This window comes from Octopus sinensis, linkage group LG26, assembly GCF_006345805.1.
Source record: "Octopus sinensis linkage group LG26, ASM634580v1, whole genome shotgun sequence".
NCBI lineage: Eukaryota > Metazoa > Mollusca > Cephalopoda > Octopoda > Octopodidae > Octopus > Octopus sinensis.
Window position 1 is genome coordinate 13,131,588 of NC_043022.1, and position 27,254 is coordinate 13,158,841.

General features: G+C 41.3%; 1 protein-coding gene across 8 annotated transcripts in view; it reads right to left on the reverse strand.

Moving 5' to 3' along the window:
- LOC115224839 (msx2-interacting protein) overlaps window positions 1–27,254 on the reverse strand; it is a 169,475-nt gene that overhangs the window by 12,053 nt on the left and 130,168 nt on the right. For 6 of the 8 annotated variants that reach the window (XM_036513786.1, XM_036513787.1, XM_036513785.1 and 3 more), the window contains 7 exons: window positions 26,811–26,843; window positions 22,872–23,056; window positions 21,924–22,121; window positions 7,768–20,717; window positions 4,254–5,431; window positions 3,463–3,601; window positions 369–1,027 (listed from right to left, as the gene is read on the reverse strand). In XM_036513786.1, coding sequence (XP_036369679.1) covers window positions 369–1,027; window positions 3,463–3,601; window positions 4,254–5,431; window positions 7,768–20,717; window positions 21,924–22,121; window positions 22,872–23,056; window positions 26,811–26,843 — 15,342 coding nt within the window. The remainder of the gene's footprint in view (window positions 1–368; window positions 1,028–3,462; window positions 3,602–4,253; window positions 5,432–7,767; window positions 20,718–21,923; window positions 22,122–22,871; window positions 23,057–26,810; window positions 26,844–27,254) is intronic. The other 2 variants (XM_036513789.1, XM_036513788.1) reach the window with 2 other exon arrangements.

Consider the following 27,254-nt stretch of genomic DNA (forward strand, 5'->3'; position numbering starts at 1 on the left):
AGTGTCTTCTGCTATAGCCCCGGGCTGACCAATGCCTTGTGAAAGGATTTGGTAGACGGAAACTGAAAGAAGCCTGTCGTATATGTATGTGTATGTGTGTGTGTGTTGGTCCCCTAGCATTGCTTGACAACCGATGCTGGTGTGTTTATGTCCCCGTTACTTAGTGGTTCGGCAAAAGAGACCGATAGAATAAGTACTGGGCTTACAAAAAGAATAAGTCCCGGGGTCGAGTTGCTAGATTAAAGGTGGTGCTCCAGCATGGCCGCAATCAAATGACTGAAACAAGTAAAAGAGAGCTGATTAAACAAAGAACCTCAAGCATGAATGAAGGGAAGAGGGTTAGGGTGCAAAAAAAAAAGGGCCCTTACCTGGTGTCCAGAAGGTTGATGAGCAGGAGACTGGTTTGGTGCTGGCTCCCTTTCGCGGTCTCGTTGGTGCGCTACAGCAGCTGCTTGCTGGGCCTGCAGTTGATGCTGTATCTGGAGGGCAGTCGATGCTACTGTCATAGGATGAGCGGAGGAAACAGTGACAGACACTGATGTGGCTGGCGATGATGAGGATGTGGAAGAGGACGACACTGAAGACGGACCAACAGAGCAGGGATGAACGTTTGGACTGGAACGAGCAATATGCTGCTGTTGTTGCTGCTGCTGCTGCTGTGGTGGCGCCGGTTGCTGTTGCGGCGGTTGTTGTTGTTGCTGTTGTTGTTGTTGTTGCTGTGGAGGTTGAGTATGAGCCTGGGCAGGGTTGCCAGGCAACAGTTGGTGTGCAGCAAGGGACTGCGCCGAGTGCTGTTGCTGGGCCGGCTGCTGAGACGTAGATTGGTGATTGATCGACAAATTGGTCGCGTGCAACGTCGGCGATGGACTCGGAGATATTGCAATCGGAGCAAAGTTGTTGCGGATTAACGGCTGTGGAGGAGACGACTGTCTCCAACCCTTCATTATCTCAGACGTCCGTGAGGAAGGTGTGGGCTGCGATAGTGACATACTGATGGAAGCAGATTTATTATGGTGACCAGACAGCACTGAAATGGCAACAGAAAAAAAAATAATAATATTAATAAAAATAAATAAAAATAAAAATAAAAATAACAACAATAATAATAATAAATAATAATAATAGTAGTAGTAGTAGTGATAATAATAATAATAAATAATAATAATAGTAGTAGTAGTGATAATAATAATAATAATAGTAATAGTAGTAGTAGTAATAATAATAATAATAATAATAAATAAAAACAACAACAGCAGCAATTTCAAATTTTGGTCCAAAGCCAGTAATGTTTTTAAGGAGAGGGATGGAGCTGATTACATTGACCCCTAAAAAGATGGAAGATAAAGTCAACGTTAATAGCATTTGAGCTCAGAACATATAAAGCCAGAAGTACTGCTACTAAAATAGTTTGTTTGGTGCATCAATGATTCTGTCAGCAATAAGAATGGTTTCAAATTTTGGCACAAGGCCAGCAAATTTGGTGGTGGAGGTCAGTAAATTACCCTGGTCCCAGTACTTGACTGGTACTTATTTCATCAACCCCTAAAAAGATGAAAGGGCAGTTCCACTGCACACCACCCAGGGTAAGACTCTCCTACTATAGCACTGAGCTAAGCAAAGCGTATTCGTGTGGGTATATATACGCACGTCTGTCTGTGCTTATTTACATTTGCTACAATCAGAGCTGTTGTTATTTCAACAGCCAACCACTCGTCTGCCGGCTCTGCACCTTCAAAGATCAAAAAAGATTGAAAACCCTTCACTTGAAATGGATGGAAGCACTCCGTCGGTTACGACGATGAGGGTTCCGGTTAATCCGAATCAACGGAACAGCCTGCTCATGAAATTAACGTGTAAGTGGCTGATCACTCCACAGACACGTGTACCCTTAATGTAGTTCTCGGGGATATTCAGCGTGACACAGAGAGTGACAAGGCCGGCCCTTTGAAATACAGGTACAACAGAAACAGGAAGTAAGAGTGAGAGAAAGTTGTGGTGAAAGAGTACAGCAGGGATCACCACCACCCCCTGCCGGAGCCTCGTGGAGCTTTAGGTGTTTTCGCTCAATAAACACTCACAACGCCCGGTCTGGGAATTGAAACTGCGATCCTATGACCGCAAATCCTCTGCCCTAACCACTGGGCCATTGCGCCTCCACTTCTTCACTTGAAAGACAGGTAAAGGATAGCAGGAGGAAGGGCATTCAGCTGTAAAACAATGCCCCAATAATAATATACATTTATCTACACCATGCTAGCATGAAAAAAAAAACAGATGTAAAATGGAAGAGAGAGGTATTACCCCAGCTCATTGTCAAAACCCATCTTTAAAACAAAACCTAGCTGAACCAGTGGTGCAATTTCAACTCAGAACCCAGAAAGACCAAGCAAATACTGTGATGCTCTCCTTTTTATTCTGGCTCCTTTTCTCTAAGATGCTCCCATTTGTCAGCTTTAACTCTTTAGCATTTAAACCAGCCACAACCAGCCCAAATATTCAGTTTTATTTTCAAACAAACCAGATCCACCCTCTCACACCTACCTGACAATATCATCATCATCGTTTAACGTCCGTTCTCCATGCTAGCATGGGTTGGACGGTTCGACCGGGGATCTGGGAAGCCAGAAGGCTGCACCAGGCTCCAGTCTTATCTGGCAATGTTTCTACAGCTGGATGCCCTTCCTAACGCCAACCACTCCGTGAGTGTAGTGGGTGCTTTTTACGTGCCACCTGCACTGGTGCCAGGCGACGCTGGCATTGGCCACGGTCGGATTGGTGCATTTTACGTGCCACCGTCACGGAAGCCAGTCAAGGTGGCACTGGCTTCGGCCATCTTTCTAAAAATAAGCAATGCCATCTTCAAAATTCTGAAGCTACAGGATAAAGCATAATTAATTCAAAACAATGTGAATAAGTGTCACATTTGAGGGAGTAATCTGAATGCTAAAGGGTTAAACTCAAAGCAAATATCCCCGAAAGCGAACAAGACGCAGGAGCGGCTGTGTGGTACGTAGCTTGTTTACCAACCACATGGTTCCGAGTTCAGTCCCACTGCATGGCACCTTGGGCAAGAGTCTTCTACTATATCCTCGGGCCGACCAAAGCCTTGTGAATGGATTTGGTAGACGGAAACTGAAAGAAGCCCATCGTATATGTGTGTGTGTGTATATATATATATATATATATATATATATATATATATATATATATATATATATATATGCGTGTGTGTGTTTGTTCCCCTAGCATTGCTTGACAACCGATGCTGGTGTGTTTATGACCCCCGTTACTTAGCGGTTCGGCAAAAGAGACTGATAGAATAAGTACCGGGCTTACAAACGAATAAGTCCCGGGGTCGAGTTGCTCGATTAAAAGGCGGTGCTCCAGCATAGCCACAGTCAAAATGACTGAAACAAGTGTAAAAACAAAAAAAAAAGACTAATAAACCAACAATTAATATACCTTTATGTTGCTGCTCGGACACAGAGGATTGCTGCCGACTGAATTCAGCTTTCATTCGCAATCTCTCAGAAGTATCAGGTCCTATTGTGGTTCCAGATTCCAGTGAAGCTCTCAGTGGGTTAGGTACCTTCTCAATTGGCTGCAAAATGAAAGAGAAAATATTTTGATGAACAGAGAAAAGACACAAATTTGAAGCGATCGAAATTAAAACCTATCAAAATTTCACGTTATTTTTATGTTGCAAACACCAGTTTAATAACGACAAAAAATCATCTTACTAAATTCTTTGTGATTTCAAAATTAAGTGAAACGAAGTCAGTATATTGCAACAGAAATATGGTAACAAAGGGGCTAAAGTGACTAAATTAAAACCCTCCCTGAAAATGTCATGTTAATTTATATTCCAACACCAGATTAATTAAAAGTTATTTTAATAAATTCTTTGTGATTTCAAAATTAAGTGAAACGAAGTCGGTATATTGAAACAGAAATATGGTAACGAAGGGGCTAAAGTGACCTAAATTAAAACCCTCCCTGAAAATTTCATGTTAATTTATATTCCAATACCAGATTAATTAAAAGTTATTTTAATAAATTCTTCGTTATTTCCAAAATTAATTGAAACAAACGGCAGTCTATTTCAACAGTTATATGAATAGATTAGCAGGCTTCTATTGATGATCTTATTGATGATCTTGCCATGATCTTAGACTTAGTCTAATATAATAATATAAACCCAGTTAGACTGGAAATGAGGGAAATAAAAGATAAGCCCAACACACAAGCCTTACCTGGCCTTTAGGACTTGTTTCCTTAGAAGACACAGGTTGTGGTTGTATTTGGACAACACCCACCTGGACACCAGGGTTGGTCAGTGCATGCAAGACCGTGGGAGATCTTTTGCACATATCCTGTCCGATAAAAGAAGGCGAGGTCGTTGTCATTGGTCGCGGACTATTCACTATTGACTTGTCAATAGTGTGAGCAGCAGCAGCAGCAGCAACGGCAGCAGTTGTCGTCGTTACTACACTGTATGGTCCTGAGCCACTGGGAGATGAAGAGAGGTCTCGGCTGCCAAGTTCGGTTTTCAAATTAATGGAAGGCGGAACTGCTTGATGAGAAACTCCTGAATAGATGTGTGACGTGGGGCCTGCCACTGTGGACGGGGTGCTGACGTGTGGAGAAGACGAGCGGGATCTTTCCGACACCTGATCATAGAAGCCATGGGAACGCTGTATGAGGTTGCTGACCATAGATTTATGCGGCATCGGGTGCTCTGAATGTTGCGGCTGGTGTGACATGGGTTGCGTCAAATGGATCACCCCACCGTGAACAGGTTGGGAACCTGCTCGGGATGTGACAAGGCTCTCTGAAGAGACTGATGGTCCGGTCCTGATGTTTGAAACAGGGTCAGATTGATGAGGGAATTTTTTAGAATCGGTTGTCAACTGATGAATAACAGCAGTGTGTTGCTGCTTGTGTTCGACTTTCTGTTTGAGGGGTTCTGTAGAATGTTTCAACGACTCCATTTGTTTCAGGTTGTCCTTGGGATGTTTACTTGGGTCATGCTGATTCTTCAGCATGTCAGGAGGATGTTTGGGTACTTCAAGGACTAACGGTTTCCCTGGCATCGGAGCCTGTTTCTCCAGAATCATACGAACAGTCTCCGACATATCCATTGCATGTTTGGAAGGTTTCTCATCGGCTTGTTTCAGGATGGCCTCCATCACAGACTGTTTCGGTGCAATGGCTTCACTTCCTGGTCGTTTGGTCAAATCAATCGAGATTTTGTTGTGCTCTGCGTGTGGTTTACTTTCGTGTACGGTTGGCTTGCCAATGTTAATTGGCATTGATGAATAATGGACTTTATTTGGTTCTGATGGTCTTGGAGAAGCATCGGGTACTGAAGAGATAACGGCGGGACTTGAAGACATCACTGTTGACATCGGCATTAACTCAGACTGGGTTGCTGAAACGAAACGAAAACAGAATTAATTAACAAAGAAACAATTATCTGATGACAAATTCTGTAACGATCAGAAACCCTCAACTGATACCCCACTATCCCCACTCCCATCAACACCGACCTTCTCTGGCTGCCCCGCCTCTCTCCACCACAGCCACCAGATTTGATGGCACAAAAGATACACTTTTCTTTTTCAAAAAACACCCTGGGGCCTATATGTAAAGACCCCCACAAGCTTTAATGCATTTAAAACTATTTTTTTCCTAAATGTGCATTGCTGATATTGGAGTGTTGTCTTATAAGCTATTAACCCTTTAGTATTTAAACCAGCCATATCCGGCCAAAATAGTTAATCTGTTTTATGTTTAGACTGACCAGATCAAGGCTCTCACACCTACCCTACAATGTTATTCTACATTAAGTAATTACACCATCAGCATCTTGAAGATATGAGATAATGCATGACTTATTCAAATCAATGTGAATCAATAGGCATTATGTTTGATAGAATAATCAGAACACTAAAGGGTTAAATACAGTAACTGACTAACACCCAGTCTAGTCAAACAACTGGAAAACTGATTACACATTTGTTTCTCACTAAATCTTCCAGCAACACAAAGCCACAGATTATTTCAAGACCAAAAGGTACCAACCCGCCCTACTAACAAGTGTGTTGCCAATTTTTTTTTTTTTTTGCTTACTGGCTCAAAAAGGAATGTGAAATACAATGTAGCTGAGGTCAAAACATTTAGTGATAAGAAGCCAAGGAGTCTGTACAAAGCATGGATTGCTGCCTCAGTCTCTGTGGTTGTAAACAGGCTCCACTCCTGTTTCATGGTCCAATGGTCAGCAAGATGAGAACATTCATACAATTTACAATAAAACCACCCTGGTGAGAGTGGTTAGCAGTAGCATCCATCAGTACAGGCTTATTGGTTAAAACCACACTTGCAATGATATTATGAAAACATGGAGATTGATGAGCTTTGAAACGAGAAAGGAGCAAGGAGAGAGGGAGGAAAAGAGAGGGAAGAGCAGAGAGCAAATCCAGTCACAAGGCTTAAGTCAGCTTGAGGCTGTAGTAGAAGACATTTGCCCATGCTGGGACTGAAACTGGAACCATGAGGTTGGGAAGCAAGCTTCTTACCACACAACCACTCCTGCACCTACACACACAAATGTATGCAGTCTTCATCTGAAATATCAGCTGTGTGGGCCTCACAACTAATAGAATGCAATCTTGTTGGCTTTGGGGATATACACACCCGAAAATGGAGATATCCACCGTGATCACTGTGACCGACCAGGCTATCAGATGTTGTTACACATCGCTGGTCACAATGCGCTTCGCATTGTTTTAGCCTTCAAATGACGCCACCCTGCTGGCTAAGCGAGCAGCCCAACAGAAGAAAGAGTGAGAGAAAGTTGTGGTGAAAGGGTACAGCAGGGATCGCCACCTGGAGAATTAGGTGTTTTCACTCAATAAACACTCACAACGCCCTGTCTGGGAATCGAAACCGCGATCCTACGACCGCGAATCTGCTGCCCTAACCACTGGGCCAGTGCGCCTCCTAATGGAGATATACTGACAACAAACTCTTTATAGTAAAGCTGGAATAGTCCAATAAAACAGACCTGTATACTATTTTACTTGTTTCAGTCATTTGACTGCGGCCATGCTGGAGCACCACCTTTAATCGATCAACTTGACCCCGGGACTTATTCTTTTGTAAGCCCAGTACTTATTCTATCGGTCTCTTTTGCCGAACCACTAAGCAACGGGGACATAAACACACTAGCATCGGTTGTCAAGCAATGCTAGGGGGACAAACACAGACACACAAACGCATTTATACATATATATGATGGCCTTCTTTCAGTTTCCGTCTACCAAATCCACTCACAAGGTTTTGGTCGGCCCGAGGCTATAGTAGAAGGCACTTGCCCAAGGTGCCACGCAGAGGGACTGAACCCGGAACCATGTGGTTGGTGAACAAGCTACTTACCACACAGCCACTCTTTACTATTTAATTATGATTAACATTACGATTACGTAAAGTGTACTAGCCATCTGAATGTGGCTAGCCACTGGGGGTGGAGTGTTACTGATGCTTTTAGCCCCAGGAGATCAACGTCACCAGCTGGCCTTACACAAAATTTCAGTGCCCTCGTGTTATTTGCAAAGGGAGGTCATCCTCCCTCGAAAACCTAAGTGATACATACGGACTATAGTTTCAAGGTAATTGCCTCTCGTCAACGCATGGTAACGATTATTTATCAAGAAACAGGCCCTAATCTACCTAAACAAAGAAATGAAAGCTTTGTTGCCCACTTACCTGCTTGAGTTGGAGCATGTAAAGCTGCCACTAGTGACCCTGTCATATTCCGATTGTGCGGCATAACTCCCTGAGGAGCAGACAGCACACTTCGGATTAACTCGGCGCTACGGCTGCGACTTCGAGACTGACGAGAGCGGTTAGCAGTGGCATCAATCAGTACAGGCTTGTTGGCTAGAGTGGAACCTACGGACACTTGCTCCACACACTGGATCACGTTGGTCGTAGGGATCGCTGTCACTTCGTTCTCACTGTCATGCTGCTGGGCTTTTCTCGGCATTGTAGAGTCAATTACACTTTCAACGCTGTTGCTCGGTGGAGCTTCACTTGACACAGCAACCTCACTCGGCACTACTGCTGCTACTGTTGCTGCTGCCGGCAAGGGACATTTGCCGACTGCAGAAGTCGTGGCTGGTGCTGTAGTAATGGTTACTGATAAAGGTTTCGCTGCTGCCGGCATTGGTGAGGTATCGGAGAGATGCACTCTCGAGGTGGAAGCTGCAGGACAAGTTGTCGTCATCGTCTGCTCCACTGAGGGCTGCTGCTCACTCAAACTTTCGCTTGCCTCACAAACAATGGGAGTTATAACTTCAAGTTTCGACTCGGGACTCTCAGTTGGTGGTGTAAAAGTGATGTTTAACTCGGGAGGCACCGGTTTGGAGCAAACATCTTCTTGCATTGCTGGTGGTGTTGTTGTCGTCGTCGTCGTTGTTGTTGGAACTGGAGTTGTGCTAGTGGCAGAAACAGCTGGAACGACAGTAATTGCTGAAACCTTCTTCTTGCGCCCTTTACCACGCCGTGTAACAATGATTGACTCCACAACCGTTTGCGGAGGACAGCCTGGTGAGCTAGTTGCTTTCTTATTCTCAGTTAAATCTTCTTCCTGATTAGCAGACAGTGCAAGGACATCATTTTCTATGGGATCTGCTCTAAGAGTGACCTTCAGTGAAGGTTTTTCTTCTTTTGTGCTCTTAGACACAGTATCCAGGCTCTTGATTTCATCCTTTTTCGCTGACCGAGTAACCAGAGGCAGTTTTTCCAGCTTCACAACAGGTGAGCCTACTTCTGTTGTCTTGGGAGAGGATGATGCTACAACTGCAGCAGCCTGTGCCTGAGCCTGTTGTCGCGTCGCTTTCGGAGATCTCGTCTTGGGGGATGCTATGCGGGTACGCGGGGAAGTGGTTCTTGGCAACATGCCAGAATCCATAGCTTTGTAGTTAGGCTTCCTTCCTCTACGCGAACGTTGGTACTCCACCTGATTCTCTAGCTTACTACTTTCATCAATGTCTAAAGATGGAATTACAGTGCTTTTCTGAGCATCGACAACAGAAGACTTCTGGTGAGTAGAGACGCACGTCTCCGACACTGTATTTTCCACTTTCAATGAGTGGTGGTCGTCTTTAACATGGCGTTCAGGTCGTGGAACGCTACGTACCGTTTCCAGCTTGGGAGTATCGATTTCTTCATCGTCATCTTCGTCAAAGTCAAAAACATCCTTGGCCTTCTGATATGCCTTTTCAGCTGTCTCTTCAACAGCAGAAACATTTTCAGTAGACTCCTCTGTAGGGGGGCCTCGTCGAAGAGTGAACCCACGTGTTCGACCGCGTCGGTTTGTCTCCTTCTGAAAACGGATTGGTGGTATTTCGACTTTCTTCTCTTTGACTTTTTCTTCGACTAAAGGCAACTTCAAAGGAGGCTGCAGCGGGGCTGCAACAGGTTCAATACTTAGATTGTCTAAAAGCTGCTCTTCCTCAACAGGAGCTACTGAGATTTGTTTCTCTTCTTCAAATTTGGACGCACGGGTGCGTCGACTACTCGCCGGGGTAGAAGTGACGTTGACATTAGGTGTAACGGTCCCAGCTGAAATACTGGTCTTACCACGGTTACGTTTAGGGTACTCACGCACTGGAGTCAGTGTTATAGACTTCTTTGTCTCCAGCTCTGATACTGAAGGCTTCATATCCGGTTCCTCCTTCTGTGGAGACACTTCCTTTAATGGGACGTTGCTACTGACGGGCTCTGGCATTTGGCCAATGTCGTCTGGAAACTCTGCCTTTATCAGATTAGCAACAGCGAGTGCCGTTATATCTGTGGAAATGTCTTCACTGATCTCGCATTTAACAGATGTCTGATCTGAGCTAGGTTGGGCAGGTATAGCAGAAGTAGCAGTCCAAATAGTCTTCAACTCCTCACTTACTTTCTCAACCACAGGAACAAGGGCTGCAACAGCAAAAGCAGCAGCTGCTGCTGCCTGCTTCCTGCTGTTCCTTCGTTGCCGACGCTTTCGACCTTTCGGTTTCTCTTCCTCCAACTTCAACGGTTTCTCAATGGTTTCCACTTTGTACTGCTCCTCCCGATCCTGGTCACCGTCAATCTTCTCCTTCTTTAAAACAATTGACAAAGAAGTCGGCTCGTCTTTAACAGCTTCAACAAGCTCTTCAGCTTCTTCCTCATCTTTCTCCTGTGATGACAGTTCAGATTCAACACGGATTTCCTTCTCTCGTAAGATCCCTTCGATTGTGGCATCTTCGTCAATTTCTTCTTTCAATCTCAGAGGATATTTGGCAATTGCATTTTTGGAGTCCAGAGGTGAGGTAGAACATTCTAGTTTCGAGCTGTCCAGGAAAGTTTTATCTTTCATAACTGGTTCTTGTTCACTTTTGATATTGCTTTCAACCAAATGCTGATTCATAAGTTTCAGGTCGGTCGAGCGTGGGTACAGTTTCGGTTTTACATCTTCCAGTTCATCTTCAAACTGGTAACAGTCAAACAGACTGCTTTTAAGCGATTGGTTCTTGATATCGAAATATTGCAACGACCCAAGTACTTCTGGTGAACGTGAACTTGTATCTCTGATTAAAGACCGAGAAAAGATGCCATCTTTTTTCTTGTCAGGATCCCGGCGCGACACACGACATTTCCTCTCTTTCTTCTCTCTGTGTCGACCTTTCCGCCCTGATCTTCGCTGAGAAATGGGTTCTTCATAGTCGAAGCCAGTAATGGCGGCTAGATCAGCGTCTTTGAACACACGGATAGAATCCAAGATTTCCCGATTGCCAATAACCATTGCAGTCCCTGACTCGACAAACTCACTGTCGTTGATAGGACACCCTTCCAGTTTGGTTTCAATGTTTTCCTTGGATTTTTCACAAGTTTCTTTCTCGCTTTTCGATTCAATTGCTGGGTTGGTTTTAGCAAGGCTGTCTTCTAATACTTCTTTGGTTTTTAAGGCCTTCACATCCAAATGTAAATATGAAGGGAGATCAGGGTCCTGGTCACTAACACTTTCCTCTGATTGCTTCTCAGGCAAACATTCAAATTGTTTCTCTTCTGTTACATTGTTTGGAATCTCGTTAACTGGACTAATTTTACTAGAAAGAGGAGAATCAAAGTCCTCCAAAACTTGGTAATTGATTTGAGGGTCAAGAATTGTTTCCTGACTGTCCTCGTCCTTGGCTTCAAGCTCGCAGCTGGTCAATGGAGTGGCTGTAGTAGCAGTGCCGATTTCTTGGTTATCGTCTTTCAGATCAAAACCTGTTTTCGTTTCTTCATCATCCGGTTTCAAGCAAACATCTTCTAATTCAACATTCGGAGACATTTTCTCTGTCGTCACCTCTTCTGCATCATTTTCGTCTTCCACTTCATCTTCATCAATCCTCAGTGCACCCTCATCGCTGCTATCACAGTCATCAGATAACTTGCTGGACAATATATCTTTACTAGAGTCCAGTTTACCAAAACCAAGAACAGATTCCATCTGTTTGCAGACAGAACTATGGTGATTAGTCATTTCTATAAATGGACTGGCCAGTTTTGGCTGGTTAGATAATGGTTCAGATTTGGGGCTGGCTTTAGGAGCAATGATTTCTTCAGTGGTTTCTGTCTTTGCAAAGTCTTTCTCCTTTGGATCCGTTAATGGAGAATTCAGGTCTACAACGGTCTCATTGTCAGAAATGGAGTCGATATTTAATTTACTACTCGACACAGAAGAAACAGGTAGCTCAGTTTTATCAATTACTTTATCATCTTTATCAACAGAATTATCATCATACCCACAGATATCACTGGTATCAATAACTAATTTATCTTCTTGTTCATCGACATCCCCAAAACTACCGTCTTTTGCATCACTCAAATCTCCTGCAGCATTGTCCGTTTCCGTAGAAGAACTCGCAGCAGAGTTCACATCAGCTTCTTCTGACCACGAAGAGGCTACGTTCTTGTGTTTGTTCCGCCGTTTGCCCTGACCAGGCTTCACATTGGTGCAGGAAGTGCAACACTTGGAAGGTTTTGTACAATAAGTTTCGATCGTATCAAAATAAGACTTCTTCTTCTCGCAGCCAAACCAATCTTGGAGCCGAGAAATTTTTTCGGTAGTTTTCCGTGTTCCATCAAAGTTGGACACAACTTCGTCATGTCTTTGATCTTCATTGCATTCGTTAACTTTTTGGTGGTCGGAATGAACCTTTTGGTGATCGGATTTTTTGGAGTCATAGAATTCTTCGAAATTCAGTTTATCTTGTTCGTCAAAATCATAGACATCACCATCGGTCTTCTCAGCAGATTGTTGCTGCTGTTGTTGTTGGTGACGTGACGGTTGTGGTTGTTGTTGTTGTTGTTGAGGGAAGTGCTGTTGTTCTTGCTGATAGTGATTATGCTGCTGCTGCTGTTGTTGTTGTTGTTGTTGTTTCTGTTGAAAATGCCAAGGTTGCTTGTGATATTGTTGCTGCTGTTGCTCATCATCATCATCATCATCATCGTCATCTTCTTCCTCTTCCTCCTCTTCTTCGTCTTGCTGCCGCAGCTCTTCCTCTTCTTGTTGCATCTCTTGTTTTTGCTTTTCTTCTTCTTTCTCTTGTCTTTCATCATCATCATCATCTTGTTCTTCTTCTTCTTTCTCTTGCTGCTGTTGTTGCTGCTGCTGTTGTTGTTGTTCTTGTTGCTCTACAGAATGGGACTTTGAAATGTCGTCGTCATAGATTTTCTCCTCCGAGATGCTCATATCAAAGCCTGGCATCTTTTTGCCAATCTTCTTCAGCAGCATCGCATCCAGGCCATACAGCTTCTGTTCGAGCTTTTCACAAATCTTCTTACTCATGTCGGAGTTGTTCAACAGTTTCTCACTTTTATGCGGCGAATGCAAGCTGTAAACCTTCTTGGATCGTTCGATGAAGTTGAACTTGGTTTTCACCTTACATTCTTTCTCACTGAACAGTTTCGAGGACTTCTCAGGGCAGATTATGTCGTAGACATCATCAGATGCATCATCAAAGTCATAAATGTGATGACCAATGTTGCGGTTCGTGTCCGAGTTGCTGCCCTGCGTTTTGTCTATGGGGCTAGGGTTACAGGTTGAGATTTTATTACACAGTTCATTGTCGGTAAGCTTGTTCTCTTCGCTTTCACACACAATAAGTTTATTGCCATCGCCTTCACCACCATATTCACTAAAGTCAAAATTATAGATCATTACATTTCCTTTCTTCATGTTGTCACACGGTGCCGACAGTTTGTCAACTGAAGACGCATTGTTCTCTTTATCAGAAACGGATTTCTCTTCCGAGGTTTCTTCTTTAGTTTCGCTGGTCACTTCTAGATTTTTGCTCTTGTCCAAGTCTTGTACAACATCAGGAGTGTCGAGTGACAGGACTGAATCACAGCTCTCCTTCAGCAACAAATAAGGATTGAAGTTTTTCATCAACTGTTTTCTAACTTTAATTTCCAGCCAGTCGGGTTTTATTTTATCAGAATTACAGTCAGTATTTGGTCTTTTGGCATCGATAAACACATCAGATACGCTCTCCTCCAATTCTTTAACACTGTAAGGACTATCGATGTCTTTGCTGTCCGAATGTGCAGGGCTTTCCATTTGGACAGACTTCTCTTTGATGCCATCCAAGTCAGTCGGTTCGTCCTGCTCACCATTGGGCTGTTCTACTGCTTCATTTAATCCCATTGGGAACAAAAGAAATTCCGGTGTCTTTTCACAAACGTTCTTGGAAAGAAAATCAGAAACGGTCTTCTTAACTTTCTCTGTCTCATGAATTTTCTCAAATTTCTTGATTTGTTCAGAATCTTGAATCTTCTCTGTGATATTTTCTGATTTCTCAAAATCATAAACGTCTTCAACCCCATGTTCTACTTTATCCCCGTCTCCTGCTCTTTCCTCCTCTTCAGCTTCAGTCTTTTCCAGTTTCACGCACTCTTCCTTTGCGTCTTCGATTTCACTCTTTACAGTTTCGCTCTCCCCACTTTCGAAACCACTCTGCTTCGTTTCTTTCTCGCTGTCGTCGACAAAGTCAGTTGCGCTTTCCTTCAGATCTTCACACGAAGACGTCCTCTTAATCTTCTGTTTTATCTCGGGATCCACATCAACGTTCACTTGCTCTTTGACTGGCAAAGATTCCACCTTCACTGAATCTTCTGCCTTCGGGCTGACTAAACCACCAAAGTCTTTCACCGTTAGGGACTTCACGTCAGCCTGTTCCTCTTTTGCTTCCTGCTCATTGGTAAAAATCTCATCCTCATCTTCTTCCACCAGTGGCATTTTCAATACATTCTTTTTAGAACTTTTCTTTGACTTAGTTTCATGCTTTTTCTTTTCCTTCTTCTTTTTCTTCTTGCTTTTGTTTGGTTTGCTCAACACATCTGGTGGTTCCTCTTCTGTATCAGCATGGTGGCTCTCTTCGGGATCTTTCGTGACCTCTTCCCCTTGATTGACATCCAAAAACAGGCAGTCTTCAGTCTTGTGAGAGAAAACTTCTTTGTTGGATTTTCGTTTTGCAAATGGTTTCACATCTTCCAAGTCGGCCGTCACCGTGTCATCGGCGTCGTTGTCGGACACTGCACAAGTGATGGCAGGTAAAGTGGATGCTGTCAAAGATGTGACATCGCCAGAAGGACTTACAGTCGTGATAGTTGTTGTAATGGTGTTTGTGGTCATTGTTGTAGTGAAAGTGAGTTGTTCTGCCTCAGTTTTAACACTTTCGCCTCCACTCGGGTAGTTTTCTTCAGACTTGACAGGAAAATAATCTTCACAAGGCAGGTCCATGTATTCCATATCAGTTCCTTCAGCTGTCAGTGGGTTTACATCAGAGCTTTCAGGAAGGCTGCTATCGAATGTTGCTAAAGACTTTAACACACCTTTCTCTTCTTTGCTTACTTTATTGTCAGTGGATCTCTTCGATTTCTTCTTCTTCTTCTCGGATTTCTTCTTCTTCTCCTTACCGGAAGACTTCTTGCGGTTGGTCTTCTCGCTTTTCTCGATCGTAGCTTCGTCTTGGCTGTCTTTTCTAGCATCGCCAGAACTGCTTCTCTGCTCTTGTAAGATCAACAGGGAACTGCTTATTCTCTCTTTCGGTAATTTCGATGGAATTTCTTTGTAGTCTTTCTCATCTGGATCGCTATCGGACGACACATCAAGGACAGTTTTAGGCTTTTTGTGCAGAGGTCGAGTTTTCGGAGAGGGTTTCTTCGATTCCCGTTTACTCGGCATAGGCACAAATGTTGGGGGTTCTTCCTCGGACGAAGAACTTTCAATCACGTTGCGTTTCTTCTTCTTACTCGAAGTCTCGTCTTTCTCTTCGATTAACGTTTCCTTTTTGGAAGCCACAAAAGATGTACTTGTACTGCTTTCGTCATCAGTGTTCTGTACACTACTTTCTGTCTCGTCGCTGCGGCTTGGCTTGCTGCCCCTCTTTTTCCGGGTATTCTTCAGTTGATTCAACTTCTTCCTCATGTCTTCCATTTCTTTGTCCTTGTTGCTGCAGGATCTCCGCTTCACCTTGTCGTACATAGACACGTACGGGCCATAGGCATCGAGGTAGAACTCGCTTTTCTTCTCGTCCCCAGATTTTTCTTTTTCAGATTTTTCCTTGTCTGACTTTTCCGTTTTCTCCATACTTTCAGATTTGTCGGATTTCTCCGTCTTTTCCGATCGATCAGATTTATCCGACCTGTCCTTCTCGGGTCTTTCTGGTTTCTCCTTATCGGATTTATCAGGTTTATCTTGCTTGTCTTTGTCAGGTTTCTCCTGTTTATCTTTATCAGGTTTTCCTTTATCTGGTTTTTCCTTCTCTGGTTTGTCTTTATCAGTTTTGTCTTTATCGGATTTCTCTTTTTCTTTTTCCGATTTTTCCTTTTCGGATTTTTCAACTTTCTCGGATTTTTCCTTCTCTGACTTCTCTTTATCACTTTTATCCCGTTCAACTTTTTCCTTCTCTCCTTTCTCACACTTGTCAGACTTTTCACTTTTTGAGTCTTTCTCCGACTTCTCAAAGCGTTCGGACTTGTCCTTTTCCTGTTTCTCGGATTTTTCACATTTTTCCTTTTCACTCTTTTTCCTATCGGAGCTCAGACGAGTGCTGTCTTTCCGACTGCGTTCCGATGCACTCCGATTGCTTTTCTCCGATTTGTGATAAGTCTTGCAAGATTTCGTCGAATCCGCTTCAGATTTCGTTTGGTCGTGTTTATGGTGAGACTTGCTACTTGACTTTGGAGTGGATTCACTCTCGACTTTCTCACTCTCGTGTTTATGGTGAGACTTACTTGGTTTCAAGTTGTCAGCTTCACCTTTATCGTGTTCGCTTTTACTAGACTTAGATTTGCCAGAGTCTACCTCTTGTTTCTCCTGACTGTCGACAGATTTATGATGAGATTTTGCTAACGGCTTCCCCGCTTCGTTCTCCGACTTGTCGCTGCCGTCAGATTTGTGATGTGATTTTGTCGTCTTAGAAAGCTCAGATTCAGTTTTATCAGACTCTGCCTTGTGATGATATTTAGTGGGTTTCGACTGATTCTCACTGTCTGGCTCACTTCGGTGTTGGCTCTTGCTAGATTTTGCAGCATCGCTTTTCACACTCTCGCCTCTCTCTTTCTCTTCTTTATCCTCTTCGGATTTCCTGTGGGATTTTACAGACTTCAATGCAGCGTCACTTTCTGCTTTCTCATTTTCGCTTTTGTGACTCGTTCGTCCATTTTTTGAAACGTCACCTTCACCACTTTTGTCCTCGCTTTTACTTTTCGACCGACTTTCAGTTTTTGACTTGGATGATTTCTCTTTCCTGTGGCACTCTTTCACCTCAGACTCACTTTTGCTGCTGTCTTTACGTTCTTTCTCTACTTTACCCTCAATGCTCTTCGAACGGTTTTTCTCTCTCTTTTCCGTCTTCTCGTGTTTCTTTTCAGAGTGGGTCGCCTTCGTCTTGCTCTTCTCTTCAACTTCATTCCCCCCACAATCTTTGTTATTGGATTTACACTTATCAGACGATCGCTCACACTCTTTCTCCGTTTTCACACTACTTTTCGACTCCTTCTTCTGAGAAGTGGACTCGGCCGATTTCTTCTCCTCTTTCTTGTCAACTTCATTCGTTTCTTTCTTCTCCGTCTTTTCCCGACTCGGTATCTTAACGAGTTTCTTTTCCGGTGATTTGCTCGGTTTATTCAAAGAACTCGACGACACTTTCTTGTCACCGTCGTCTTTAACTTTGCTAGAATCACTGTGTTTTGCTTTCTTTCTGTGCTGCTGCACAGGAGTGGTCACTGGCTGTCCTTGAGCCACCAGGGGTTGAGGTTGAGTGGGCGTTTGACTTTCCTCTTTGATGAGTTGTTTCTCAACAGTTTCACTTCTCACAACTTCGGTCAGTTTTGAGGAAGGACAGTTTTTTGGTTCGATTTTCATCAACTTATTCCTAACAGGATCAAATTCATCACAAGTTTTCCTTTTACCTAAGCAGGAAACAGAGGACGTGGACGGTATAGAAACAGGACTAGGGACGACATCCCTTTTCTCTTTTGCATCAAATTCACTGGTTTCTTCCAGCTTGAGATCTTTCTTTGGTGGTATCCAGTCAGCACCCTCCTTCTTGACTTCAATACCTAAAGGGCCTGTTGCCTCCTTCTTGACCACAATATCAGGGGTATGGTAAGATGGACTGACCACAGGACTAGTAGAGCCAACCAGAGAGCTTTCCGCAGTAGATTTTACAGAAAGTGAACTAAATTCAACTGGTGATGAGGTGGATGTTGAAGGTAACACTTGAGAAGGATCCTCATTTTTGACAGACAATTCAGTTGTGTTGGAGGTAACCAAGTGCTTTTTCATTGAAGGAAATGTATCAGCTGGTGATTTGGTAGGGGAGCTGTTAGCAACTGCAGAATTTGACCAGAATTGTGGGGTACTGGTGGTGGTGGTGGAGGAGGAAGAGGAGGTGGTGTTGGTGGTTGTGGTGGTTATGGTGGTAGTGGTGGTGGTGGTAGTAGTGGCGGTGACACCTATCACAGGATGCTGGGGATAAACACCAGGAATGAAGTGTTGGTAGGAGGAAGAGAGGTTCAACGTTGATACAAATGGATTATAAAGGGGGCTGAAGTTCTGGGGCATTGTTGGGGGCATTTCTTTGGCAGCTGCTTTTGTACGGATGTTCATCTTGGGGGGAGAGTCCTCCATGTTGATGGTGATCTCCTTCGGTTCATATTTCTCATTTATCTGCTCCAAGCGTTTAGAGTCTTGGTCAAATATACTGGACCGTGACAGTAGAGATTTCACTATATCAGATGGTTCACTGCGTAAATTAGAAGATAAAACACCAGATCCGCTTAAAGAAGATTCCTTTTTTTTAATCTTGTATTTACCGTATAATCCAGGTGTTGAGGTGTCAACCGGTCGAGGGACTGGTGCCATATTTAGTTTTTTGTCTAACTGACGGATTTTTTCATCCAAAGAAGAACAGCTAAGTTCACTCAAGCTGTCAGATAAATTATCTTCAGCGTCTGGATTGGGGATCATGGACTTAGAGCCACTGGAGCTGGCAGCTAGGTCCTTGCTCAGCTGGTCTTCTTCTTTTTGGTCCTGCAATGCTAAACCTGACTCGGGTAAGTTTGAATTAGCTGTATCATGAGAAATATCAGACAGTGAACCGGCGGGAGACATGACCGGGGACTGCGATTTGCTACTGCTCTGTGGCGAGAAACAGGGTGAACGAACTTTAGGTCCCGCAGGCATTGGCGGTGGCGAAGGACATAACTGAGGAGACTCCATAGGGGAAGCATTATGCTTCAATGCAAACCGAGGCAATGGTAAAGAAAGAGGTTCCTCCTTCTTTATTTCATGCCGAGGGTCTTGAATAATCTCATCAACTGACATCTCCTTCTTGATGATTTTAGTGCCAGACTCAGAATTGTCTTTCGACGTTATCATGTGGACCATTTTGTATTCTCTGGATTCTTTGTGACTGGATTCCGTAGAATCCCGATTGTGTTCCGAATGCCTGGATTGTTCTTTAAACCGACCAATCACAGTGGAGAGTTCATCTTTCCCTGCTTCTCGACTCGACCGCCGTACCGTGCTCTCATCAACCTCCATTGACTTATGGTCTTTTTCGTCATCACTGCTCACTCCACCGCTTCTTTTCATTCGATAGAATCTGCCGCTGCGTACACCAGATACCACTTCGTCCCCTTCCAATTTCTTTTTACGTTTAGGCTTAAACGACGTCAAAATGACGGTCGGCGACGTAATAGTCAATTCCTCCTCTCCCTCGCTATCCATTCCATCAAGCATCACAACTTTCTCAGCAACCTTTTTCGGTTTTGAAATCGATTCTCCTTGGGTTTGTTCCAGTAGTCGTCGAGCTTCCATTTGTTTGCGAAAACTCTGAGACGGTTCTAGTTTGCGTTTCTCTTTGCTGTGTAATTCCGCCGCTAACCCATGCCGTAAACTGCCGAGAAGAGACTCGTCCGGTCGAATCTTTCGCGGTACAATACGGCCACGGCCGTCATCACGCAGTTCGTCGTGCGTTGAGGATTCATTGTCGCTCGTGCTGCCAGCATCCTCAAGTTGCTTCAGTTTCTCAAGCAGCAATCGTTTCTCTCGATGAAGATGGCCAAGATCAGTTTCTGTGAACGAGCCATGATCAGAGTCATCATGGGCACTAGAATGACTAGAGCCAGTGTGGCTCGGATCTAACAGCTTGTGTCGGCTCATTCGACGCTTTTCGTGATGTAGTTCTTCCACCTTTTTTAGTAGCACCTGGTGTCTGTCCTGGATTAATGATTCAACCAACCGACTCGAAGACGGTTGTTGAGATTTGTGGAGCCGCGACGACAGTATATCGTGCTTGCTATCATCAAATTCTCGACTCTTCTTTCGTGCTGGTGTCAACTCCGACCGTAGTCGCTCACTTTCCCCCTTTACATAAGACATTGCAGGGTTTCCAAGACACTTCACATTGTAAACTTTCTCGTGCTCAACGGCTCGCAGAGATTCTATCTTATCATCTGTTCTGCACATCTTTTTAATATCTCCTGTCCGTTCAAACTCGTCAAACGGACTAATTGGTCGAATTTTTGAATAAATGGGTGGTTCTTCCTCTGTGGGTGTTGGTGGGGTCTGCGGTGTCTGGGGAGATTTCGGTCGGAAAACCGAATCTTTTCTCCTCTCTCGGAGGGGCGTCCGGCTTCTACTCCGACTTTCTGTCCGACTCCCACTTTTACTCCGACTACGGCTTTTGCTTCTCCGCCTCACCGGAGAATGTCTGTAAGGAAAGTCTAAAGTAGTCGGGCTGTGGTCCCGAGATGACTGCTTCAACCGATTTTCTGTTCGTGAAGAATACTTTATTTTTGATGACGTTGAGTGTCTGTCTGAGATTTCTAAGGAGTGGTGGTCAAGCCAGGAGTCATCACGCCCAGTATCACTCACTGCACTATCACTGCTATAATATTCGTATCGGTCTTTACTGAAACTTTCATCATAACGACTGCCTCGACTTGACTCTTTGTCTAAATTCGAATGTCGGTCTTCCCGATAAGGACTGTGGTAACGACGCGGTGGAGTCACATTGCCCCGTTCCCGTCTTTCTCTTTGACTATAACCATATTCTCTCAATTCCTGCTCATAGGAATCCTCTTCAGTGAAAGGAGGAGCACTGCCTTGGCTGTACTCATCTATGTGCCTACAAAATATAAGACAATAGATAAAAATCAGAACAGTTTGCCAATAAAGATCACGACAACTACAACAACAACAACAACCAACTACATTCAGAGTAAATTTGAGCATTTCTGACAAATGTTAGTTTTCTAAGACTGTGGAGAAACGGTAAATCTTTGACATCATGCCTTAGTAATTGATTAGACCAGGGGTTTAACACTAGTTAAATAGGGGTTAGGACAATAGTGATTGATTAGACCAGGGGTTTAACAATAGTTAAATAGGGGTTAGGACAATAGTGATTGATTAGATCAGGGGTTAGGACAATAGTGATTGATTAGATCAGGAGTTAGGACAATAGTGATTGATTAGATCAGGGGTTTAACAACAGTTAAATAGGGGTTAGGACACTAGTGATTGATTAAATCAGGGGGTTTAACCAATCACCCCAAAATATATATATTTATGCCAACGTTAGCCCCTTGATTTGAAAGGAAGAAAATCATAGATTCTTTGAATTTAAAAGGTGTATTGAATCTACTTATATGGAGAACACAATTATAAATATAAAAAACTATAAAACAAATGTGATAAAATAAATATCACTATGAAGCAAAAGGATTTTCCTAGGAACTTTTTCACTTCAGGTTTTGGAGAAACGAGGTTTAATTTTTCTTACAATTACATCAAAATTGGGGCATTTTGATGCCAAAGCATTTTGGATACAGTCTTCGGGGTCCAATTGATCACGCTGCTTTGTCTGTTCATTAGAGTGGAAAATCCTTGTTTGCAAAGGTAGGTACTTGACCGTTTCCTCATGCCAGAAGCAAAATTTCTGTTGCAACAAGGAACAGGTTTTTTATATAATCTTACTTTCGAATGAGTCCTCATTATCCCTGAGAATTTCATTTTTACTTCACCAGGGTTAATTTACCCTGGTTCACCAATCCATGGATTAGGCGATAATGGCGATTGGTTGAATGATGATGATGATGACTGATGAGATGACAATGGCAGGTGATTAAATGACAATGACGATTGATTAGATAGACAACTTGATTGATAAGATAATGAAGATTAATTAAGATTGATGATAAAACATTAGATGACAGTGAAGATAGATTAAATGATGCTGAAGACTGATGATTGAATAAACCTAGTAATAAAAAAAAAAATTTTTTTTTCAAGTTTTTGGCCGACACTTTTTTTTTTAGATAATTAAACTTGCCTTTGCCTTTGTGTGGCAGGAAATTCTTCTGAGTAAGTATTTTCTGTGAAGTGACGCCCTCTGTAAGATCCTTGCCTCGACGAAGTGGCAGGAAAGGTTGTCGTACGATTCCTTTTTGTGGTGGTTGTGAACTGCGTTGCCGTGATGGCAACCCGGGATGTGGAGGAAACAGTGCTGACATTGCCAGTAGCTTCATAGCTGCAACAACAACAACAAATTAAAAATTAATAAACAACATCACTGCAAAACAATTAGGAAGGAGGGGGGGATACTCTAAACGAGATGGATTAAAATGAACTTCAAAAGCATCCAATTTAGAAATTAACTTTACTATTTAAACTGGCAATATCCAAACCCCAATGTTCTACCTTTGTTTAAACTGGCCAGATTTGGCCTCTCACACCAACCTTACAATGTCATTCTAAAAATAGACAATCACCATCCTCATCATCATCATACGGCCATTTTCCATGCTGGCATGGGTTGGGCAGTTTGACCGGAGCTGGTAAGCCAGAGAGTTGCACCAGGTTCCTAAGTCTGTTTTGACTTTGTTTCTACAGCTGGATGCCCTTCCTAACTCCAACCACTCCACAGAGTCGTTGGCACGGGTGCCTATTAGATGTCACCAACCCGGGGTGCCTTTTCAGTCTCACTGGCACAGGTGCCTTTTATGCCTCACTAGCATGGGTGCCTTTTTACGCCTCACTGGCACAAGTGCATTTTACATCCCACTGACACAGGTGCCCTTTACAAGCCACCAGTACTGGTGCCCTTTGCATGTCATTGGTATGAGTGCCTTTTACATCTCGAAGCTATGGGACAAAGCATGATTACTTCAAAACAACATGAACAAATAAACAGGATATTTAATAGGTTAATCTGAATATTAAAGGGTTAAACTAGAAAGTAAAACAGAACTATTTCTACTGAAATGAGTCAAGTCTTTACCGTGCAGTGTCTTCTTTGTAAGCAGACGGCGTTGCAGGTGAATCGTAATATTCAAAGCTTGTTCCTCTGTTGTGTCTATATAAGCGACCACCTCGCTCATCTGGACGTTCTCCAGGCTGCAACTGGCCAGTCCGTTCCATTTTCTCAAAAAATGCTGTCTGACAATCTCGACTTGCAAAATCAATCTACAACAAAAGCATAAAAACGTTGTGCTTAGCGAGTTTATGGGTCGAATGGGGTTTTCTCGCTGGTTTTAAAACACAACTGAAATATCTTTTTAAAGAGAAAAAATTCCTAATGAATCCAGTAAAAACTGTAAACAATGAAAAACGAACCGTTAAGCATACAAAGCATCATAGAATTAATTGATTTTTAATTACAAAGAAACCCGAAGAGTCTCTTGCTAATTGCACCAATAACAACCCTACCGTATTATAACCACGACCCACCAGCATTTAGCAGTTTTAATCGTTAAAGAGAATTCACAGTTTCCTCAAATTTAATCACAAAATACAAAATACGCAAATTTAGTATATAATTTCAAATGTTAATTAAAGCGTAAATTGAAGCATAATTTATATTAAAATGTTAGCAGCTGAGTTAGAAACCAATGACAAAATAAATGAATAATAAATAATAAAATGAAGAAAAAAAAAATGATGTTAAACTGTATTTCAATAAAATTTTGTGGATAAATCAAAAATAAGGGAAGAAGTTAAACTAATTTTAGGAAAGTGAATTCCCCAAAACAACCAGGCCAGTTTCATTAATTTACAGCTCCAATACAGACTATAGTCTAAATGCCAGCATTCAATGTTTTCGATATCAACAAATTTACTAGGATCTGTAATGCATAAAGTTTGGGCCTCATTGCTTTAAAGAAACACAGAAATAAAAGATATAAAATAGGAAATGAAGAAAAATTTAAATAAAGAGTTGAGCATCAGGTAAGTAACATTTACTTTTGGTAAGTAAGAATTACTTTTGGTAAGTAAGAATTACTTTTCAATGAATTTTGGAATAAAGAGAGAGAAAATGGTTGCAAGAGAGAGAAAAGATATTTTCAGGCACAGACTTGTATTTTTTTCTTTTTTTTTCTGTATGTCTTTCACGGTGTGTATATTTTAAACTTTTTCAATGCTTAATCTATAATTCTATTCTATGCACAGAGTTCCTTAATGCCAGCCAGATAAATCTTCTGAACAGAAACAACACTACGTTACCTTGGCAGTGGATAACATACTATGAGCAATGCTATGTAACAATCTCAGCAGTACTACGTAATAATATAAGCAGTACTATATAACAGTATCAACTGTACAATGTAACAATCAGAGCAGTACTATATAATGATATGAGCACTACTATGTAACAATCAGAGCAGTACTATATAATGATATGAGCACTACTATGTAATACTATGAGCAGTACTATATAATGATATGAGCACTACTATGTAATACTATGAGCAGTACTATATAATGATATGAGCACTACTATGTAATACTATGAGCAGTACTATATAATGATATGAGCACTACTATGTAATACTATGAGCAGTACTATATAATGATATGAGCACTACTATGTAATACTATGAGCAGTACTATATAATGATATGAGCACTACTATGTAATACTATGAGCAGTACTATATAATGATATGAGCACTACTATGTAATACTATGAGCAGTACTATATAATGATATGAGCACTACTATGTAATACTATGAGCAGTACTATATAATGATATGAGCACTACTATGTAATACTATGAGCAGTACCATATAATGCGAGCAGTAAGGACTATATAACAATCAGAAAGCAAATAGACAAGGAGATATATTTAGTAGCAAAAAAATCTACTAGCTAACAGCTGAAGTACTCTACAACATATAAAAGAAGATATGTATAGATAGATATGTATATGCACACATACGCACACAAATATATATATCTATATATATATATGCACATATATGAAAAGAATATTTGTATATAAAAAAGGCATAGTTGAAAAACATTCTAGAAGATTCGTTGGAAACTGGACTCAGGTAAGGATGCCAGACAAACGGGTAACTCAGAGGTGGAGATGGAGGGGAAACAAGAACAATTTAGTTTCCTTAATGAGTTTATTTCAGATCAGGTAAAACTTATGGGGAAAACCATTCAAATCAAATTTAAAGAAAAAATATCTTTCACAAATCTAGAAGATATCATGGACTTAAGCAACTAAGATATTTGTAGTTTGATTAAAAGAAAATAAAACCCACAAATATGTCTTTTAGTTTACTTTTAAAATTCTATAAAATACACAATAATTTGTTTGAAGTTTTTTTCGTTTTCCTCTTAATGTTGTTCTCTTTCTTAATGAACTTAAATGTTAATTATTCTTAAGTTAATCAAGAGAAAGGAGGGAAAATACAGTAAAACAATGTTTCTCTATCGAGTGTTACTCACTGGGAAAAACAATAATATTTGTAACAAAAGATAAATTGCAAGGAATCCACTGTTGTCCTCGAGGGTTTGGTAATATCGTGCCATTGCCATTGTCATTAGAGATTGTGTAACATCAACATGATATAATAATAGTAACAGCTTATCTAAAATATTTATGTTATAGGTGTGGGTCTTGAACATATATATATATATATATATATGTGTATATATATTGAAGAGACAGAATGGCAGGCAAAGAAAGCAATCGGCAGGAAAAGAGATGCTTGTAGAACACTTCAGCCTGGTGACACTTTATGAAAAGTTGTTAATAAGAAAATAGCAGCTTGAGACTGAGGTGGGGGAGTAAGGGGAAATGGGGAGAGCCATTCAGATCAGGGTTGGACAACAAAGTTGTTTTTTTTTGTCTTTTTTTTTTTTAATTTTTTTTTTTTTAATTACTGGTACCATACAGCAAGCAAAGGACAAAGACAGAAAGTGCCAAAAGAGAGAATAAGGTTAAAAAAAAAAAAAAAGAGAAATTTTATCATGCTGACATAACTCTGATAATGCAGAAAAACTCTTCTGCATGCAGTGGCCCTATGAGGTCTGAACAGTCAATAGTAGAGAGGAGGAAATCATGCTTGCTATGATGTACGGAGTGGAGTACAAAAATTTAACAAACTAGGGTATTAAGGGTGGACGAAAGAATTTTTTTTTTTTAATTACTGGTACCATACAGCAAGCAAAGGACAAAGACAGAAAGTGCCAAAAGAGAGAATAAGGTTAAAAAAAAAAAAAAGAGAAATTTTATCATGCTGACATAACTCTGATAATGCAGAAAAACTCTTCTGCATGCAGTGGCCCTATGAGGTCTGAACAGTCAATAGTAGAGAGGAGGAAATCATGCTTGCTATGATGTACGGAGTGGAGTACAAAAATTTAACAAACTAGGGTATTAAGGGTGGACGAAAGAATTTTTTTTTTTAAACTTTTTTTTTTTTCATACAGCCAAGAAAATATGTATGACTAAATCATTCAGGTGCTACAAGATTGGTTGGTCTCATAGAACTAGTGTTTATGTGTGCATATGTATGTATGTATACATATATACATACATGTGTGTGTATATATATATGTGTGTGTATGCATCATATATGCCTGTAAGTATGAGTGTGTACGCATATTAAAAGTTTTCAGTGCAAGTTAAGTTATATACATATATATATAGATATATATATATATGTAATGTATATATACATACATACACACACGCAAATATATACATATACACATATATACGTATACATATATACACGTATATAAGTATACACATATATATGTATAACATATATAATATATATACACACACATATATATATACATATATATAGATATATATATATATATATATATATATATATATATATATATATATATATATTTATTGTTCATTCACATATACCTCCAACTAAATAAGGACACAAAATTGATATTAACTTACATTGAGATGTCCATCAAGTCTAAAGTCACCAGTCTACAAAGATCCATCAAAGGGAAAAAATGCTAACTCTCAGAAATCGTAGTAAGGTTTAATGAGATTAATCAAGATATTAGCAAATATCAGTGAACAAAGTTGTAGTGGGAGGAGGGTGAAAAGGGAGAGGGGTAGGGATAAGAGACATTTTTTTTTTAGCGCAACGGAGCAAGGACTCAAAGGTGGGAGGTACCCCAGACGACAAGAGAAGCAAATAATAATAATAATAATAATAATAATAAAATAATAATAAAAAAATAAAAATAATAATAATAGAAAGAAAGAAGAAAAGGGTTTATTTGGGGAATTTTGTTTTACAGTAAAATGATAATTTTCATTTCTACATTAATACTCTCAGAATAGATGTGGTAAGGGCAAATATAGGAGAGGGAAAAGATTTTAAAAGATACA